General features: G+C 32.5%; 2 protein-coding genes across 12 annotated transcripts in view; both read left to right on the forward strand.

Annotated features, from left to right (window-relative positions):
• Positions 1-9756, forward strand: part of MGAT4C (MGAT4 family member C) — an 828975-nt gene extending 819219 nt beyond the window's left edge. For all 11 annotated transcript variants that reach the window (XM_082419025.1, XM_082419029.1, XM_082419019.1 and 8 more), the window contains 2 exons: positions 5193-5340; positions 7916-9756. In XM_082419025.1, coding sequence (XP_082275151.1) covers positions 5193-5340; positions 7916-9057 — 1290 coding nt within the window. In that variant the 3' untranslated portion in view covers positions 9058-9756. The remainder of the gene's footprint in view (positions 1-5192; positions 5341-7915) is intronic.
• RASSF9 (Ras association domain family member 9) overlaps positions 1-21310 on the forward strand; it is a 417955-nt gene that overhangs the window by 258762 nt on the left and 137883 nt on the right. The gene's annotated exons all lie outside the window — the stretch shown is intronic.

Consider the following 21310-nt stretch of genomic DNA (forward strand, 5'->3'; position numbering starts at 1 on the left):
AACCTCAGGTCGTGTAGTGTACTACGTATTTATTGGAAAAAAATCCACTTATAAGTGGAACTGTGCAGTTAAAACCTGTGTTGTTCAAGGGTCTGCTGTAAATAGAATAAACAAAATTTGCTTAAAGGTGTTACTCCTTACTTTCTCTACTTTTCAATATTATCAAACATTTTTAAATCCCATTGTCTAATTAGTGATACTAATTGTGCTATTTTGTTAAGAAGCAACATTTTATTACAATGTGGGACATCTCATTTGGGTTTTGAATAACCCTAAATGACCACCATGTTATACATTTACGGTCGCTGAAAAGTAATATAGATCCTTAAGAACTAAATATAATATTATGTGAAAGCTATTCAATAGTTTAAAAAAGGTAAAATTAGTAGATAATTTATGAATGGATTTTAAGTGAATTATGAAAGTATGCAAAAGGACACATTCTGACTAATTGTGGGAACTCAAATTGTTTCTATTATTCATTTTTGTTATAATTATATAATTTCACATCTGATGAGAGTAATATGAAAGTAATATGGAGAGTAATTCACTTTTTCTATCTGAATTGAGCTTAAGATATCTGGGAAAATTCTAATCTTTATGCAATTATTCCTGTTCACACATTTCAGAAAATCAAAGCCTTTGGACAAATAGAGGACCTGAAAATACATTCTATCATACAAGCATGCTAAAAGTTTCAATTAATATCTTAGCTAGAGAGAATCTGACAATAACTACAGAGAGCATTTCCTAGTAAAATGTTTTATTAATTGAACATGATTTGGTAACTACCTACTAATTGCCAGATACTATTCTAAATATATCCTATGAGCCAACCACATGATCTAAGTTTGTGCAGATCCTCTTAGGAAGTCTTCTGTAAAGCATCTTGCTTCCGTTAGCATTGTTCTTTGATGGCGAAATTCTGTCAGATTCCTAGATCTTGACTCTGCCTAAGCCTTTACTTTCAAGTATAGCTCTTAATCTTGTGGACTCGTCATTCTATCATCCTTAGTCAATTCATAATGCTGAAGTTACCACAGTTAATAGAATTTGACTAGGCATGATTTAGGTAAACATAGCAAACTGGAGAAACTTACTAATGATATGCATTTTAGAATTTTTTAAACTGGTTATTAGGTTTATGAAATTTAAGGACAATAGAGCAAGGCCCAGGTGATCCAGCTTTTTTTTTTTTTTATATAAATTTATTTATTTATTTATTTATTTTTGGCTGAGTTGGGTCTTCGTTTCTGTGCAAGGGCTTTCTCTAGTTGCGGCGAGCGGGGGCCACTCTTCATCACGGTGCGCAGACCTCTCACTATCGCGGCCTCTCTTGTTGCGGAGCACAGGCTCCAGACACACAGGCTCAGTAGTTGTGGCTCACGGGCCCAGTTGCTCCGCGGCATGTGGGATCTTCCCAGACCAGGGCTCGAACCCGTGTCCCCTGCATTGGCAGGCAGATTCTCAACCACTGCGCCACCAGGGAAGCCCGATTCAGCTATTTTTTAATTAATAGAATTAAAGATCATAAATTAACTAGAGGAGCTCTTGATTAATGATTTAATTTTGTGATAAAAATTTATTTCTTGCATCTGTATATACTGGTAGAAGTTTATCACATCTTGTAAATCAAAACCATGGTATTGGCAAGATGCTTGTTGTATTCAATGATGATGCATATAAGATACTTTCAAGTGAAATTTCAATATTTAACTTTGAGTAGACAAAAGATTATTGTATGCAGCAAACATCCTTATGTCTTTTTGGAATAGAACAGCTTCAAATTCACTATAAAATGTGTAAGAAGTAATAGAGTATATATCCATATGAAAGTCAAACACTATTGTTCTCTTTATGCATTTCCATCTAAACATAGGTCCTAGCCACCTAATTAAAAAGTGTGATTTAATGAAGTAGCTCTTACTAAAGAGTACTTTCTCAATGAAAATTTTCTTGCTACATTAGCCATATATCTAGTCAAATTTGCAAATCATCCCAGGTGCAGAGAAGAAATTGTTTGCTTCTTAGCTTTAAAAATTGAAATTATTTTTAAATACTTATATTAAGTTAGAAAAAGTGAGTTAAAATGGTTTTTAAATACAAGCACACCCCCATATTGACAATTCAATGACAATATTTTTATTAGTTTAATTTTTCACTGTTTACTAGATGATGTTTTCTACCTAAATTGCATTTTGAGCTAAATTTTATCCCAAGGCTTAATATGTATAATATTTGAAATATTCATTAAATCATTCGTGTAAAATTAAAATTGTTCTTCTAAAAATGTCTAATAACCATGGAAAACTGGCCTCCTACTAGGGTATAATGCAGTTTCTTTTTAATACTTCTCCCTTTTCAACCCTTTTATCTGTGCTTGTTCAGTTTTCCTAAAATTATCTGACTTGATTTTCTTTCTTGACTCCAAAATATCACAATGCATGCAATTTTCTAAGTAGAGACATTAGCAGGTTGTTCTTTTTCTGTTTTTCTTAAATCAGGGGGAAATAATAGTTATAATTCAGAGAAATCAGATAAACAATTACAGTAGTAAGGTCTCTGGAGTTATTTAGCACATCTATTCTACTTTTCTTGCTAGAAAATCTATCAGTGGCCCCCAAATCTGAGCATGTAACAGTTTAGTTTATTGCTTACATGTTAGGGGCATATGTGCCTTTCAGTGGGAAAGAAAGCCAAGTCCAGTGTAAGAGACAAATAGTATTACAAGGCAAACTAAGTAGAAGAGACACTGCATGTCCAATCAACTTAGCCTCTCGGCTGTGAGCGTCTTCAAAGTAGCCTCTAGGGTATATATTTAGTCTGTAGCTAGTCCATTGAATTGCCTTCCTATCCAGAAAATGATTGCCGTGAAGCTTTGTCTTATTACTGAGAAATACACTACAGCATAGTAGCTACAGAAAGAAGGTATCCAGGGAGAGCCTGGCTGTTCGGGTAGATGCTTCTGGAAAGCAGCCAACAAGACAGACTCAGATGAAAGTTGCATGATTTATTTATGCTGAAAAGTGTAAAGAAACCTGTTCTTGAGAATTTAATAAAGTGCTTTCATATAAGTTTCATTTCATTTTATATTGTGTTATGTCCTTCAAACAGGATGAATGTACTCTATCTTATCACAGAAAAAGTCTGGATTTTTACGTGTTCACGATAGAATTCTTAAAGAGATATTCAGTATCCTGCACTTCCTTTAGAATGTGATATCACATGAGACCAGAATGGTAAAATCAATTCAGTGTTGTGACTACTGTGATTTTTCTAGATATTTCTTCTACACCCTATTGACTGTGTACACCATTACATTACTATTAAAGTAGCTGATGCAGAACTGAGTCTCTGGTTACCTTTTAGAAATCCTAAACTTGTTCATTTGAAAACTTTCGTGATGTTTTTTAGGTTTTCAGAAATACAAAGATGAAAATATTAATGTGCAATGAATTTAAAATAATCAGAATTCAATGGATATTCAATGAGTACATTTATAAGCTAACTAGACTCCAAAGTTTAATATCATGTATTTTGAAACTCTATAATTTTACAGATGGCAAATACATTATAAATCAGACTAAAGTATTTTTTCTTTGTCTAAATCATCGTCAATATAAAATACAGAAATACGGTATTAAAGAGCAACTATAGGTTCCTAAACATAATTGAATATACAGAAAAGATATTCAGAATGAATCTTCATTTAGCAAGGACCAGATTGATAGCTCTTCCCAGTCAGGGTTCACTACTCTCAATTTTTATTCTAAGACAATCTCAGCCCCGTCATAGATTTAAAAGTTTGAGGTAGTCAACTTTTCCATTTATATTTTAATTTGACACAAAGTAGTGAATGTTCCAATTGAGGTAAAGTTTGTATTTGCATCCTTTCTAATATTTTAGAACAAGGTTTAATTGATTAAAGTTTTATTGACCACAGCCAAAAACATGAGGACCAAGTTTATTTAATGCATTCACTTTCTCTGTAGTTTTAATGGCATGCCTATGCCTGACCTGCCATTCCTATACTGAATAGTAGAAATATCCACATAACTCACACAGCACAATAGACACTTTGCCAAAAAAGAAACATTTCTTTCTAATTAGTTGCCTTAATAGTCTACCAGTGGTACTAAACCATATACAAAAGCCAAGCAAGTCATCATTTTGCTAGTAATGTATAACCAATAGAGGCTTGATCAAATGGTGATTAGATAATCAAAATCTACAACTGAACTTATATCAAAGGGAGATAAAACAAAGCAATTAGTGGTTAACAGGATATTTTTAAAGCTGAATATGAACGTTTTCTTGAATATAAACCATCCTGAAGATTGAATGACATAATTCCATTATCAGATCGATAATGAGGGTCTTAAATAAAAAAGGACCAAACTTCACCTCCATTGGAATACTCCCCCTCCCCCTCTACACCCACAAGCAACAAGAAAACATCATGGAAAAGACTAGTATAAGGTCTAAAGACATTTCCTTGAAGACTTTGTACAAATGTATCCTAATTGAGTTATCTTGAAGACATTTGAAAAAAATACTACTATGTCACGAGGACCATGGCTGTCCATTCTCAACAGCCTTCGATTAGAGTGGCCACATAAGTGACTGACTAAAACTTTTTGATTAATAAGTTATCCAGACTCCAACTATTATGTTCACTGCTGCATCCTCCTAATCATTCCTAAAATTTCAAAATCATAGAAATAATGTTTGGTCTTTTATTGGACAGGGCTTGAAGAAGAGTAAATAGTTTAATATGACTCAAATATGGGGAATCTAGTGAGAATTCGCTTTACATGAAACTGTAAAAGAGATTACTGTCAAGTTTTAAGATCCTTAAATTATTGTAAAGAATTTGAATTTTAACATGAAGGCAGTGGGAGTTTCAAATAGAGATTTTTTTGTTATTATTTTCAAGAGAATGCCACTATTGATGTATGCTGTAGAAAAGCAATTGTAAACATAGTATAAAAAGTGGAATATACCTGGAACAGAGACTCTAGGTAGGAATTCAGGTTAAAGATAATTATCTACAGCTTGTGGTGCCAGTAATTGAGATTTATATAATACCCATATTATATATCAGACCCATATATTTATTGTGTAAGGAGAAAGTTTATTTAATCCATGACCATCTATTATTTATTTGTTTTCTCTGCCTTCTTGGCATTCAGGAGGGAGACAAACAACTTGTAAGGGAAACATCTACACATCAACTGAATCCTGAACGCTATGTGCATACTTTCAAAGATTTATCTAATTTCTCAGGAGCCATCAATGTCACCTATCGCTTCTTAGCTGTCATGCCTTTACAAAGAAAACGTAAGTATCCTTAGACTTTTAAAATCAAGAACAATAAAATATTTTGTTAAAATGAAAACTTTCTTCATCTGTATAACAATAAAAGTTTATGGGTTTGACTAATATAATATATTCTTTGGGAAATAGTTCAGTGTTTCTTCACAAATTGCAATTATTCACCGATCCAATTCCATTAATAACAACAAAAAAATTAAATGCCTAATTGTGACATGAACTTTTTAACAGTTTGCTATAGTACCATGTAGAGAGAGTAGGAAAAATCAATTGACTTTAAATTTTTAAAATTAGCTTTTAAAAATAATTATTCCCATAGTAATACAGTTTCAAACATTGGTTTGGTTTTTATGACGTGCCACCAGCTTGAAGTAGTGAAAGTCATTATATTCGTTTCCTAAGATACCATAACAAATATCACAAACTAGGTGGTTTAAAACAACAGAAATTTATTCTCTCATGTTTCTGGAAGCCAGAAGTCTGAAACCAAGGTGCTGGCAGCACCACATTCCATGTAGGGGGGAATCCTTCCTTACCTCTTTCAGTTTCTGGTCGCTTGTGGCATTCCTTAGTTTGTGGCAACAAAACTGCAATCACTGCCACTATCTTCACATGGCCTTCATCCCTTTGTCTCTCTGTCTCTCTGTGTCCTCTCCTATTTTTATAAGGACACTAGTCATTGAATTTAGGGCCTAATCTGAATCCGATACGATTTAATCTTGAGATCCTTAACTAATTACATCTTCAAAGACTATTTCCAAATGAGGTCACAGTCTGAACTTCCAGGTAGACATGAAATTTTGGAGGAAACTGATCAATCCACTACAGACACTTTGGACCCAAGAAATAACATACTACATTTAATGGATTTCAAGACATTATAGATTACAGAAAGTATCATGATCTAATTGATGCATACTAAGAAAGTACAGGCATTATCAGTTTTAAGTTGTAAGATGCCATCAGTTGTGATATACAACCTGATTTTAAAATATTTCTGTGTGAAGAATATGAGTTTTAGAATTAGTGATACACCGTGATATCATGAACTTCTTAGTAGATCGTGTGGAGACCACAAAAATTGAGTTCCCTGCTAAGAAGTGTTTATGCAAATGAGTTTGTGATCACCAGGTTGAGGAAATTGTAACAATTCAGCTTTCTTTAGATCTTTCTTTCTTCCATTTCAAATGTCTACTGCTCTTACACACTACTTACTAGGTATTACACCTTGCACGAGTTTCCTCATCTCACTGTGACTTAGTTTCCTTATCTATAAAACAGGAATGTTGATAAGTGCAAAGCTATCTCAAAAGACTGTTTTGAATATTCAAGATGCATATTACATGTAAAATACTCAGACTTCTGCCTTTTATGTAGAAAGTATTCTATAAGTATTGGCTGTTATTGAGTATTAATGAGGGCTGGTGGCTTGAGTTAAATTGTAACATATAACATGTTAGCTTTTCAGTAGAAGATGGGATGGTAAGCCCAGGTATTTCAATGAAACATGTAAATTTCTACCTCTCTAATAGACTAGTAAAAAAAGATTTTTCTTGGAAGGGGCTTTTTCGTATCGTGCAAATCAAATCATGTAGGTGTCTGTCTTGAAACAGTGATCTTGGTGAATATAAACATTTCCCTATTTTCCTAATGGTGGTTCTGAAATTTTATTCAGTTCTGAGTCATGGTGAGAATGAGAGCTTTAAAAAGTGAAAACATTTTAATTAGAAGACATCTAACGCTTCTCAGAGGTGAACTGCCATTTCACAGGGTTTTGTTTTATTCTCTAAAAATATCTAATTTCTAATTTTAGGTTTTAAATATCTGAATAAAAATTTCACCAGACAAAATTACTACAGAATGTGTTTTACAATAAAGAAATCAGTAATGTTTATGTCTTAGAACAATATATCATATGTTTAAGCAATAATGCAGGTTTTCAAAAATAGCTTATGATATTGTTTTCATTCTAATTAACATACTAGATAAATTTCAAAATAAAATTGTGAAGTCCAGTTATGAATTATTCTGGTACAAGATAATAACAGTGATTAAAGAAGATGAAAATATATGACATGTTTTCTATGAAAAATTTAAAGATGATTAAAAGAATGAGTGACCCTTAATTTTCTTTTTCATCATTTGAGACTAGTTTGTCATTCTTAACTGGATGAATTCCTGTCCCTTTTGCAGGTTTTTTTTTTTTTTTAAAAAAACAGTGTCAATGTTATTTAAATATCTATCTTCTCTAATGGGCATATATGAGAACATTAAGCTGCAGAACACTTTAAACCATATATCTTATTTCATAAACAAATGTTTACAGCAATAGAGCTCATACATCATTGTGCTTAAGCTGCAGTTTTTCCATAGAAAATATCAGTTATATATAAAGTACTATAGCCTTTAAATATTTAGCACAAGTCTTTAATGACAAAATGTTCTATATATAATCATTCACTTAGATTTACTTAATAGAGTAGCAGGCTTAAAGAGAAAAGAACTTTTTTTCTTTTTTTCTATGTTATTCAAAACCTAATTTCACATTTAATTTGTCTTCCATCTGAATTCTTTTGTTCAGGGTTTCTTACAATTGGACTTTCATCAGTGAGACGAAAAAAAGGAAATTATTTACTTGAGACAATCAAGTCAATTTTTGAGCAATCCAGCTACGAAGAGTTGAAGGAAATTTCAGTGGTGGTTCATCTAGCTGACTTTAATTCATCCTGGCGTGAAGTCATGTTACAGGATATTACACAGAAATTTGCCCACCATATTATTGCAGGAAGATTAATGGTTATACATGCTCCAGAGGAATATTACCCAATCCTGAGTGGCCTTAAAAGAAATTACAATGATCCAGAAGACAGAGTGAGATTTCGTTCCAAGCAAAATGTAGATTATGCTTTTTTGCTTAATTTTTGTGCCAATATTTCAGACTATTATGTAATGCTTGAAGATGATGTTCGTTGTTCAAAAAATTTCTTTACTGCCATCAAGAAAGTCATTACATCCCTAGAAGGAACTTACTGGGTAACCCTTGAGTTCTCTAAGCTTGGCTATATTGGAAAACTTTATCATTCTCATGATCTCCCACGTTTGGCGCATTTTTTATTAATGTTTTATCAAGAAATGCCTTGTGATTGGCTACTGACTCATTTCCGCGGTCTGTTGGCTCAGAAAAATGTGATTCGTTTTAAACCATCTCTCTTTCAGCACATGGGTTATTACTCATCATATAAAGGAACTGAGAATAAGCTGAAAGATGATGATTTTGAAGAGGAGCCATTTGATATCCCAGATAACCCTCCTGCAAGTCTATATACCAACATGAGTGTTTTTGAAAATTATGATGCAAGCAAGGCTTATAGTAGTGTTGATGAATACTTTTGGGGAAAATCACCATCAACAGGAGATGTCTTTGTGATTATATTTGAAAATCCGATTGTAATCAAAAGAATTAAAGTGAATACTGGAACAGAAGATCGACAAAATGACATTTTGCATCATGGAGCCCTAGATGTTGGAGGAGATATTAGATATTTTAAACAAAATAGACAATGTGTTACTTACATAAGACTAGGGGAATTCAAAAATGGAAACTTTGAAGTATCTGATGTAAATCAAAAAATTCAATTTGATATACATTGTATGAGGATATATGTTACCAAAACACAAAAAGAATGGCTAATTATTAGGAGTATTAGCATTTGGACTTCTTAGCCAATTAAATCAATATGTCCAGTTACTGAAGCAGGTCTTCCTGTTTCCTTTTTGACTACCTTCCTCTTTTGCTCCCTTTATCCTCTGGAGGGAAAACAATGGATCAGATGTTGAAAAACTCATTTTGGCAGTTTTGATTTACACATTGTCAGCATACTTTTACTCTAATACACACTTATATTTATTTTAACTTCTGAAGTTTGTCAGTTCACAGTTAATGCTACTTTTGTTTATGTTTTAATGTTATCATATTACTTTCAGAATTTCATCTGAATGTCAAAAAGTGACACGAAGGATTTCAAATGAGAAAATGTAGTTTGTTGGATGGTGAATCTTGAAAAATAGTTGCTACTGTATGCACTTAGTTAAGAAGTGACTTCATTATATCATCAGATAACTTTAAGCATCTCTGTGACTATGCAGTTGGTTAGAATGATAATGGGTTTTTTTTTCTTGTAAACTTAGGTTTCCATAGACTTCTGTACATCTACAATGAATACCTCCTTATAGAAGTGATGTCTTTACAACAGAATTTTGTGTGTAGGTGGGGTGATGGAAAGAAAAAAAAAAAGACTTAAAAAATATCTTCCCCTGATTACATAAAAGGGGACATTGTTCAATGTATAAAAACTTGAACACCTATTGTCAATAAATTTTCTGTGGGAAGCAGTCTTTTTCTAGTTTCCCTTTTGCAAAGAAGTTATGCTCAATATTTTCAGGTTCCATTGGGTACCTGCATTTAATAGAAGAAATTAAAGAAGGCTTATAGTTAGTCCATTCTTAACGAACATTTTCAGTATATGCAGAAAATTTTTTGAAATTGATTTTATATGTTTTGTATTAAAATTCATATGATTGAAACCATTGTGATTTATCATATACTTTTTTGGAGTTCAAATGGACATCTTATGAAGGACAGAAGTAAACAGAAATCAGTCACTTCTTCTACACACAGAGCTAGTTCATAGCAAAGCTAGAATGAGAGATCAGATATTCTGATATCCAGACAATGTTCTTTCCCTTATGTAGAGATTGGTCTTCACATAATTTATGCTTTTGGTTCTCTGGTACGTGAGTCTCAGATAATAAGTTATTCTATCAGAAATAGCTTGTATAATTCTTCTGTAAGTCATGTTATCATTCTGTAAAATAATCCTAAAGTGTGCTAAATGATGCTCTTGTGGTATATGCACCCAAATGGTAAGCAAACTTGTCAAAATTTTACCGTGAGGGACTTGACAATAGTATCCACACCATGGGTGCATTAAAGCAATTCAGGACATCTTAGTGCATCCTAAAATCATTGTTTTTTCAGAATGTCCTGAGCTTGTCTCATCCTTTTATTTTTTGGCAAACAGCAAAGGTGAAGGGGTTTATTACAAAGAGAAATAGTACTTCATGGATGTTTATGGAAAGACTCAAATATACTATTATATAGACAAATATATATACATATATATATATGGAGAGAGAGCACAAGAGAGAGAGATATTAGACTTGGGATAATGAGAAGGAATAAGGAATTCCTCTTGTTCTTGCTTCCATCCTGAAACAAAATTCTTAGGACTCACTGGTATGATACAGTCCAAAAAATGAATGGAAAGTATTTTATTAATTCTATTCAAATCAGTTAAATTAGAAACTCAGATTTAAAAATTGGGAAATATTTTCTTTTATTGATACAATAGCTACTGTGTATTTTCTTTGCACCCAGTTGCTATAGTGTTAGATAGAGAAAACAATGAACCTATAAGTATTAATATGCTGTGACACATCTAAGTCTTAAAGTCCAAAGAAAAGATGAATACTGCCACTAAACTAAACTAAACTAAGCTAAACTAACGGTAATAACCTTTGCTTTCATTTGGAGGATGCTTGCCAGACACTTAAAAATATTCTGTTTTCTTGGCTTTTCTCACCCTCTTTTATTAACTGGCTAATCATATATATAGTATTCTATGCATATCTCAGAAATCAGAAATAACTTTTCTGCACTTTCAATGATAAAAGGTACACAACAAAGACATGTAATACCAATACCTAGGTAGACTCCATGAGGTGAGTTGTAAACTTTTACATATTCTTCTGGGAGTGTTTCCAAAGACCAGCCATTGACATCAACTTCTGGAAAATGCTTCAAGAAAGATTACTTAAGGTAACAGTGAAATTGGATGTTTGCTGGAGAATTACAAATGCTAATGTGAACCAAAGGGATCACATTTCATCTTAAATTTGATCCTTTCATTACTAAAACTGGGTTTGACTAAGCTGATCAATCACCTAAGACTGTCTCTATGTTTTCTTTACAAGTTGACTGTGGGTCAGCTTTCTAAGGAAAGACTTTGACAAAGAAAGCTTCTCCATAATGGATCAGGGGGACAAATAACCTTTCTCTTTAAAAAAAAAAATATGACCAAACATTCTTTATCTTTACATGGTTCAATGCTGTATATCCTATATTTTAAAATTCTGAATAAGGCTCTAATAATCTTGTCTCAGAAACACAAAGCAAAAAAGACAGGTTTAATTATATTCTGTTATTAAGCATTATGTGAGATCTCTGCAGTAATTTTAAAAATACATATATTAAATTCTTTGTTACAAGTACCCATTGAAAAATACTGGAATGTGACATGAATAGCTGAGTTATTTAATTGCTATGAAAATAAGACGCTGACAGGTTTCAAGCACAAAATATGGTATGACCGTAAATAACGTCTCGATTTTTATACTTTAAACTGACTGAAAGATTACTTACACTTAAAATTCTTCTTAAGGGAGCCTTTTCAGTATTTATGGACATCAAAGAAAAGCATCTTGGAAAAGCACAATACAAGTTTGGAAAATAAACATTTTCGGAAAATACACATTTTAGCGGCAATAACAAGTGTGGATATAAAAGAAGTACGTAAAACTTGTTAATGCAAGCACTTTTACATTCTCACTGAAAAACTATAACCTTGTGCAATTTATAAAGTAGATATATTCCAGTTATAAAAATATAATTTGGAAACCAATGTGTCATTTAGAACTATTTCTGTCATACAGCTACACTCATGACACTGGAACATTCCATTTCTTACTGAGCCAGTATTCTTGGGGAATTTTTATAAAGCTATCATAGAAAAACTGGCTGTACAATAATGGTGTATAAATGAAACAAACATATATGAAATATATGATATGGCAGGGAAAGCACTTGCTCTTCTAGATGTCCGCACGGCACATTTCACTCAATATTTGCCAGTTTGCAGCATGTCCTTTAGAACATTGCTCCCAGGATTAACACTGAAAACTGCTCTCAATCTCCTCTAGCAGTTGAAGATGAAAATGTAATTCTCTTCTTTGGCCTCATCAATATATCCATTAATGCAACACGTTTTTTATCACCATACTACTGACTAATAGAGCCCACACTCAAACTTTATATTACATGATCTAGTGATAAAACATGATTTGCCATTTTGTACATGTTCAATTGATTCTTTGAAGGTTTCTTCTAAAATTTAATATTAATTTCAAAAGAATTTCATTTTGTTTCTTCTGACCCACGATCCCACACTTTCCAGTTCTTGATTCTGTCATTCAGTGTTTTAACATAGCCTCCCAAATTTGTATTACCATAATTTAATATGTATGTCTTTTGTCTTCATAGGCGATACAATAGAAGAGTCATGCAGACCTGAGTTTGAAACCCAGATCTACAATAACTAGTCTCTAGATGTGATAAAATTTATTTAATCTCTTTGAAACTCAGTTCCCTCATCTGTGAAATTGGAATAAATTTACCTTGAAGGATGTTAGAGCTGGAAATCAGATAACATAAACTCATCAAGAAACTTATGTTTCCATTCTTTTTAGCCATGTTATACATGTGTAAAAGGATATGGCCCTTCAAAACACTACCAGAGACCTTCATCCTGATCAACAGGAATCACAAACTTGACTATGCATTAAATATGTTATCCACCCTCCTTTTTATATTATGTCCAAAAGAATGTCATGTAGAATTATGTAAATGCCTTCCTAAAATCAAGATATATTTCTGTCATTCTAATCTATTACTTTAGAAATCTTATTCAAAATTTGTAACATTTGTTCCTAATGTTCTCATTGTAAATATTCTTTTAAGAAATCTAAATTCATTTACTTTGAAAAATAAAGAAAAGGAAAGGCTTTTTGTAATTTCTAAAATTTTGCTTAGAATCTTTATTAAGCTCATAGAGCTGTGGTTTTCAAAAAAAAATTTTTTAATGTTGACTTCCTGTTCTCTGGTATCTTTTCCATTACTGGCAAAAGTGACCAGTGCAATGATATAAATGACCCAGGCCATGATGTTCAAACTTGGGAATAGGCAGCTTATCCCCTTGACTACCTTGAGTTTCAGTGTTTGTATTTCTACTGCTTTGAATTTCTTCTCTATTCATTTCAGAATTATTCTTGTTAGGAGGGGAAAGGCTGTAATGCAATGTGATTTGATTAGTTCTTACTTTTTGATTTTCCTTTGCTTTTTTTTTTTAATATAAATTTATTTATTCATTTTTGGCCGCGTTGGGTCTTCGTTGCTGCATGCGGGCTTCCTCTAGTTGCGGCGAGCAGGGGCTACTCTTTGTTGCGGTACGCGGGCTTCTCACTGCAGTGGCTTCTCTTGTTGCAGAGCACGGGCTCTAGGTGCGCGGGCTTGAGTAGTTGTGGCACGTGGGCTCTAGATGCAGGCTCAGTAGTTATGGCGCACGGGCTTGGTTGCTCCGCGGCATGTGGGATCTTCCCGGACCAGGGTTCGAACCCGTGTCCCTTGCATTGGCAGGCGGATTCTTAACCACTGCACCACCAGGGAAGTCCCATGTTTTTCCTTTGCTTTTAACTGTATTTTTTATCTACCCCTGAGAAAACATCTTTATTATTTTTTATATGTTCCAAAATCATTGCACATGCGTGTAGCTACATATCTGTCATGAGTGCTCTCTCTATATATTTATGTGTGTGTGTATATACACAAACATACATACATATACATGTTTATATGTATATATCTGTGTGTGTATATACATATATTTGTACACGTGTACCTATATAGTTGAAAGAGAGATGTATATCCTTTGCATTATTTTTAGCTTCCACACTTCCACTTATTCTTGGCTTTAGCTTTCATGACACGCTGTCTTCCTGATTATGTTCCCTTCTGAACTGGCTTTTGGTTACTTGTCCTTACCACATATTTTATACATGACATCCCCTGAAAATATTTCTTATTAGAGATTTTGTGCAACTGTTTAGATTCTTTAAATTCCTTATTTTTTTATTTAGATTCCTTTGAATTTAAACAAAATTTGAAGGTTAAAATATGAGTTTCAAGGGGTTGTATTTCCAAACTATAAAGATACTCAGATAACAAGGTCATGCATCCCCAAAATTCTAATCCCTTCCACCTCATGAATCTGCTCATCATCAGTTAGTTACTCCAATTTAAGTCCAGAGTAGAAATCATTTCATTAATCCCCAAATCTTCTGAGATGGTTTACTCTTCTATTTTTAACATTGAGATTGAAATGTAGATTTGAGGCCATGTTCTGGATAATTGGATATGAACATCTATTCTGAAAAACATATTTGAGACCAAAGTAGTTTTTTATTTGAACAATTGCTTCAGCTTCCCATGTCACTCTGTGTAGATATTCTCTTCGAAGAATTACTCAAAAGTTAAATTCACTATGTGAGAAAATATGTAAGTTGTATATGCTCATAGAAAAATACAATCACATTAAGAACATAGAATGTTCAAATTTCATGTCTTATAGGAGGAAAAAGCAATACCCTAAATAACCAGCTCTTTAAAATGGCTGAATCAAACATACAGTGAAAAGATTCTCAATACCTTTTCTATTAAATGAAAATTTTCATGAGGCATATGCTCATTAAATTTAATATACAGGAAATTATCACTTTAATTGTTGTTTAAGGGCAAACAATGACAATGAATAAAAAATATTTAGAAACTGAGTCTATACTTTCAAAATACTACGTGTTTGTTAATACAACTTAAACCACAATAGCCAACATAACCTACAATCTTTCTGCCTAACTGCAGATAAATACAATTTTAAGGTATAAGAATCACCAAAAGTCAATGCATAAATAAAGCAATGGAGGCTGTTAGCACTCATAATTGAAAGCTAATTATAGCAAAATATTTAATTTATGGTATACTCAAAGGTCTGGAAAAGATGTAGAGAAGTTTTCCTTCTATTTACCTCCTCCTCCCTCACTTCACTGTGTGTCACCGAGGAAACAGAGTGCCCGAAGTACCACACACAGAGAGATGGCAATCCCATTTTCAATCTCCAAGGTTTTAAACTCTGTTACAAACTAGACATTTAAAAAATACTTTTATTAAATATTAAATATAAATAAAATATTTTTATTTTTTAAATGTCTAGTTTGTAACAGAGTTTAAAACCTTGGAGATTGAAAATGGGATTGCCATCTCTCTGTGTGTGGTACTTCAGGCACTCCCACCTAGAGGGGTGGAATAGAGAGGATGGAAGGGAGACGCAAGAGGGAGGAGATATGGGGATATATGTATGTGTATAGCTGATTCACTTTGTTATAAAGCAGAAACTAACACACCATTGTAAAGCAATTATACTCCAATAAAGATGTGAAAAAATACTTTTATGATAATTTCATCTAAGACAATTTTCTTATTGAATAATAATCTATCATTTTATCTGTGGTATTTCCCCAACTATTTGAAAAAAATTCTTAAAATATTGTATGCATTTTTCCCCATGAAATACCTCACATTGGTTTAAGTGTTTGACATTTCCTATATTCCCATTTTAAAATAATCTATATAGTTCACTCCAACTTTTAAATATATTTATATTTTGCCACACACTGTTATTTTACACTTTTTACTTTATCAGTAAGTGAGAGTATATTTCTAAAAAGTTAAAATAATGATCTCAATTCTACCAACTTTTTCTCTTTTAAAGTAGTCTGGTTTTGACTACAAATTACATCTGTAATCTTACAATTGTGTACCGCATGAGACAGTGTCAATAGTTGGCAGAAGTTTTTCATTCATATTAGAAAATAAACACATTAACAAACTACAGCTTGCATTTTAACAATGAGTACTGTTGAACAGTATTGAGGATTTACACGTTTCTTTTTATAACGCATTGGATCTATTCTTGAATTAGAATTCCTTACCTACAAATAATTATACTATTAATAAAAGGATAAATTTAAGAAGAATAATTCCCTAAAAACTAATTTCTTTGATTCATAAATCAACCTATCTAAGTCAGTTATTTTCAAAAGGGCAAACTGATCTCTGCTAATGGAATGAACAATGGCTTTTCCCTAAATGAAAATATTTATAACCTTAGCTTTTTATAGAATTACAATAAAGAAGCTTTCCCATTTGAGTAAATATCCAAATTAAAAAAATTTTTAATTATGTTAATGCAATTTGTACTTCTATTATCAACATTTCTCAAGCTCTAAATCATATATAACTGAGCACAAAAATTTTATTACATGTGTTATCTTGATCCACCATAATTTGATAATCAATCATGACCTCATTAGTGTCCTTAAAAATCACTTAGAATATCCAATTATTTTGGAGAAACATTTGGAAAATGTGTCACTAATAGTCAAGAAGATTTCTAAGGCTTAAGTGTGTATTTGAAGTATCTGTAATTTAATGCTTGGTGATTTGTTCAGTTAAATTCGTGAACCAAAGTACATATTTCTACCCTCACTTTCTGCTGATTCCTTGTAACTATTCTCAAACACAGAGTGGTCAAAAAACATCCTCTCAAAATATTCTCTATCATATCAAATTGCTATGAATTGAGTGATAATAATAACTGATTGCTAATTGAACTTTGACAATTGATGAGATAATCCTTTCAAATATTGTGGTAAGGAGAGGTTGCTGGGCAACCAAAGAATGTAAAAATCACAACAGAAAATACCGCATACAAGAGCTGGAAGGATTCAGACTGAAAATCTTTGCTTCATGATTTTGCCTAAGGCAAGTTATCTTTCCTCTCAGCGTTACAAATTACCATGGCTCAACTTATTAGTCTACAACACTCCTCAAATTTTTGCTCCTGCAAATCAAAATTTGATTCTTGAGACTGTCAAAAGACAATATTACTTGACCAAATAGATCAAGCTCACTCTTAATGAGATCAAAATCCCAGATTAGACTCAAAGCTGTATTTTGTTTGCCATTTTATAAAATGGATAAACTGTTTTCTGCTATGGGATGTTACAACAGGAGGTCCAAATTAACATGGGCAATGATGAATCTGAGTCATGTGTTACCTATAAAATCGATAAAAAAAAAATAAGTGCCCTTCTAGTTAAAAGCAAACTAAACTGATCATCTTTGAAAAGTAAAAAGATATTTTGTAATATTTTTTTCTGATAAATCTTTCAACTGGACAAATCAAGTTAATGTATTTATAGCTACACATTATCAACACACCACCAATAAGTAGGTACTTAATAAGTAGTGATCTGATACACTACTAAAAATAGCTGTCATACACAGACCTACTAGAGAATGGACTTGAGGATATGGGGAGGGGGAGGGGTAAGATGTGACAGGGTGAGAGAGTGGCATAGACATATATACACTACCAAATGTAAAATAGATAGCTAGTGGGAAGCAGCCGCATAGCACAGGGAGATCAGCTCGGTGCTTTGTGACCACCTAGAGGGGTGGGATAGGGAGGGTGGGAGGGAGGGAGATGCTAGAGGGAAGAGATATGGGAACATATGTATATGTATAACTGATTCACTTTGTTATAAAGCAGAAACTAACACACCATTGTAAAGCAATTATACTCCAATAAAGATGTTTAAAAAAAAAAAAAGAAAAAAAAATAGCTGTCATAAATTCCATTCATACAGTGTCACCCTAACATTTAGTATTTTGTTTTGTAAGAAGAAAGTGACATTAGTTAAATACTTTTGATGCCTATTTTATTTTTTCAAATATATTTATTTACTATTAATGTAAATTGTATTACTATGAATAATTAAATTTATTATAAATACATTAATTTTCACCATTTTTCTGACTTTCATCAGTACATTTAATAATTGCTGCAATAAAGTTTATACATCACTCTCACAATACCTAAAAGATTTTACAAGGTGCACTTTTACTTAACACAATAACAATCTCCATGCCACTGCTTCACTGTATTTTAATCTCATAATTTATGTGATTAATTTTGCTTTTTTAGCCATTTTAGGAATCATAGAGATAGAGATTGTACAGGTACAAAAACACCTTTTGGGTGAATTAGGGAACTAGCTTTACATACTATGTCAACATTCTTGATAAGTCAATTTATTGGTCTTACCATATAAAATATAATGTAAAACATTAATCATTTTAATTTAAATTGCTTACAATTTCTCCATTTGGTTTCAAAGCAAAATAGTGTCTGGGTTGTAAAAGCAATAGGAATTTGGAATAGTCTAAGAATAGTAAATGTGATTTGTTAAACCAATAATTTTCTTCAGAATATATCCAAGACAATTTATTAAAATGAGTGCACACAAGGAAATCAGTTGTGCCCAAATAGACTTAAAAATGACAAGAAACATATGGTCATGTTAGAGCTGGACTATACTGACAAAGTATTCACAGGTTTTAAAGTAATCTAGGAGGATTTTTAAGTAATGTGTCTACATTCATATCACTTTAACAGCTTTCACTGACTTGACCCAAGAATTTAGGTTCTATTTCCAAGAAATACAAGGAAAAAAAACCTAATTTTTTCAATTTTGGGAAAAATTCAGGGGTTTTTTTGGATAGAATTTATTAATTATGTTAATGAATCTACCATAGAATTCAAAATTTACCAGTTGATTCATTCCTTAATGAAATTTGAGTGATGTAGGAAAGGCATTGTTTCATCTATTGACAATATTAACAAATTAAATATTTCCTTACAAACTGAGTGATTAAATCATGATGTTAATAATTCATATTTAATGGAGGGTAAAAGAGGAAGACAGAAAGTGAGACTAAGTTATCTAGGTTCCAAAGAAAAGGCACCTGAGCTGATAAGAAAACAAAACAAGTCTCTAATTTATAGATTATTTGTATAGTCTCAGCATCTAAAACAGTGCTTACATGTAAATAACATGTTCTGAGCAACTGTGAAACAATGGTTTAATGACTTCATGTACATTTCATTATCTTATTTAATAAATGAAACAATCATGTAAGACAAGAACTATTATTAAACTAACAGCATATGAGGAAATTGGAGTTTAGTAACTTGTCCACGGTCAAGTAACTAATATGTGATGGAAAAGAGATTCTGTCTCAAGTCTGTGTAATTCAAAAGTCCATGCTCTTAACTACTAGTGTATATCACCTCCTAATTATGATGTGTTCATTGACAATGAATGCATATGGCTATAAAGTGATTATTTAGAAGATATGACTATATTAAAAATAATATAAAAGTCTAAAACTGAATTTAGATTGAAGTTCTTTCATATGAAATGTTTTTTCTCATTTTTAAAAAATTTGAACATCTAAGATGTTTCTACAATTTATTTTACTGTACTCAGCCACAGCCTGGAAGTCTAAGGTTGTTTGGTTTTTTTGTTTTGTTTTGTTTTGTTTTTTCTAATTCCAGTTATTTGAGAAAGAAACAAAACTTATGGACTCTGGGTGTATTAAAGGACTCCCAAAGTTGTAAATTTGAATTACTGCATTATATGATAGTCTTTCATAACTCAAACCCCAAATCTGCCTAACCGGTAGTTTGGCAATATGTGTGAAATATTTTTGGTTGATTAACTGAATTTTTTAAATTTTCAGTAAATATTTTGGAAAGGTTGGAAAACACCAACAAACTTTAAAGTTGCATTATCAGCTTACATGTACTGGGTGCTTAGTATGTATGGAGTATTCTCCTAATAGGTACTTCTGTTACTTATTAAAACAATGGTTTTTACAAGTCATTATGCAAAAGAATCACCTGGATAGTTCACTGAAAATGCATATATCAGACTACTGCATTCTTATGGTACACATAGTATGGGTCTAGGAATTGGTATTTTTAATGTATTCCAGTTAACACTGATGCAGATGGTTCATGAACTCCTTTCAGAAATACTGCATTAAATCCTTCCAGCTCTATTAAGTAGGAATGACTATTATTCCTACTTCAGAGATGAGGTATCTCAAGTTAGAGTTATGCAATTTGCTCAAGATCACACAGTCGAGCTGGATCAAAACTCTGACCTTGAGAGTGAAACCCTAAACCCAATTCTTATGAACACTATTATTCTTTACTTATATTTACCTAAATTAGTAGCTTTTAAGTCTGGTTGCTTGTTAACATCACCAGGGAAGTATTTTGCTCATTCCTCAGCTCCTCTCTTAGAGAGTCTATCATAAGTGCTCTGTGGTTTCCAGGAATCAGTATTTTAAAAAAAAATCCTAAGCGATTCTAATGTGCAACAACGGAGGACAATTGAAAATCACTGTACCTCAGTAAAATTCCAAAGTTTCTCATTTATCCAAGTTGAAAAGGCCATAGATTAAGAAACGAGATAGAAGGTGTAGATTTTCCTTTGTTGTTCCCTCCCTGCCCATGCAGTTCATTTCAATACTATTAGAGTTGGATTGAAAAATACAAGCTCCAGCCAACTTCCTATTGCCTTGTTGGGTCTATAGAGGTCATCATACATGCCTTTCTATTGAAACTAGGATTGTAGTTTTGTTTTGTTTTTTTAAACATCTTATTGGAGTATAATTGCTTTACAATGGTGTGTTAGTTTCTGCTTTATAACAAAGTGAATCAGCTGTACATATACATATATCCCCATATCTCCTCCTTCTTGCGTCTCCCTCCCACCCTCCCTATCCCACCCCTCTAGGTGGTCACAAAGCACCGAACTGATCTCCCTGTGCTATGTGACTGCTTCCCACTAGCTATCTATTTTACGTTTGGTAGTGTATATATGTCCATGCCACTCTCTCACTTCGTCCCAGCTTAACCTTCCCCCTCCCCGTGTCCTCAAATCCATTCTCTATGTCTGTGTCTTTATTCCTGTCCTTCCCCTAGTTTCTTCAGAACCATTTTTTTTTAGATTCCATATATATGTGTTAGCATATGGTATTTGTTTTTCTCTTTCTGACTTACCTCACTCTGTATGACAGACTCTAAGTTCATCCATGTCACTACAAATGACCCAA

This window comes from Balaenoptera physalus, assembly GCF_965194825.1.
Source record: "Balaenoptera physalus genome assembly, chromosome: 13".
Taxonomy (NCBI): Eukaryota; Metazoa; Chordata; class Mammalia; order Artiodactyla; family Balaenopteridae; genus Balaenoptera; species Balaenoptera physalus.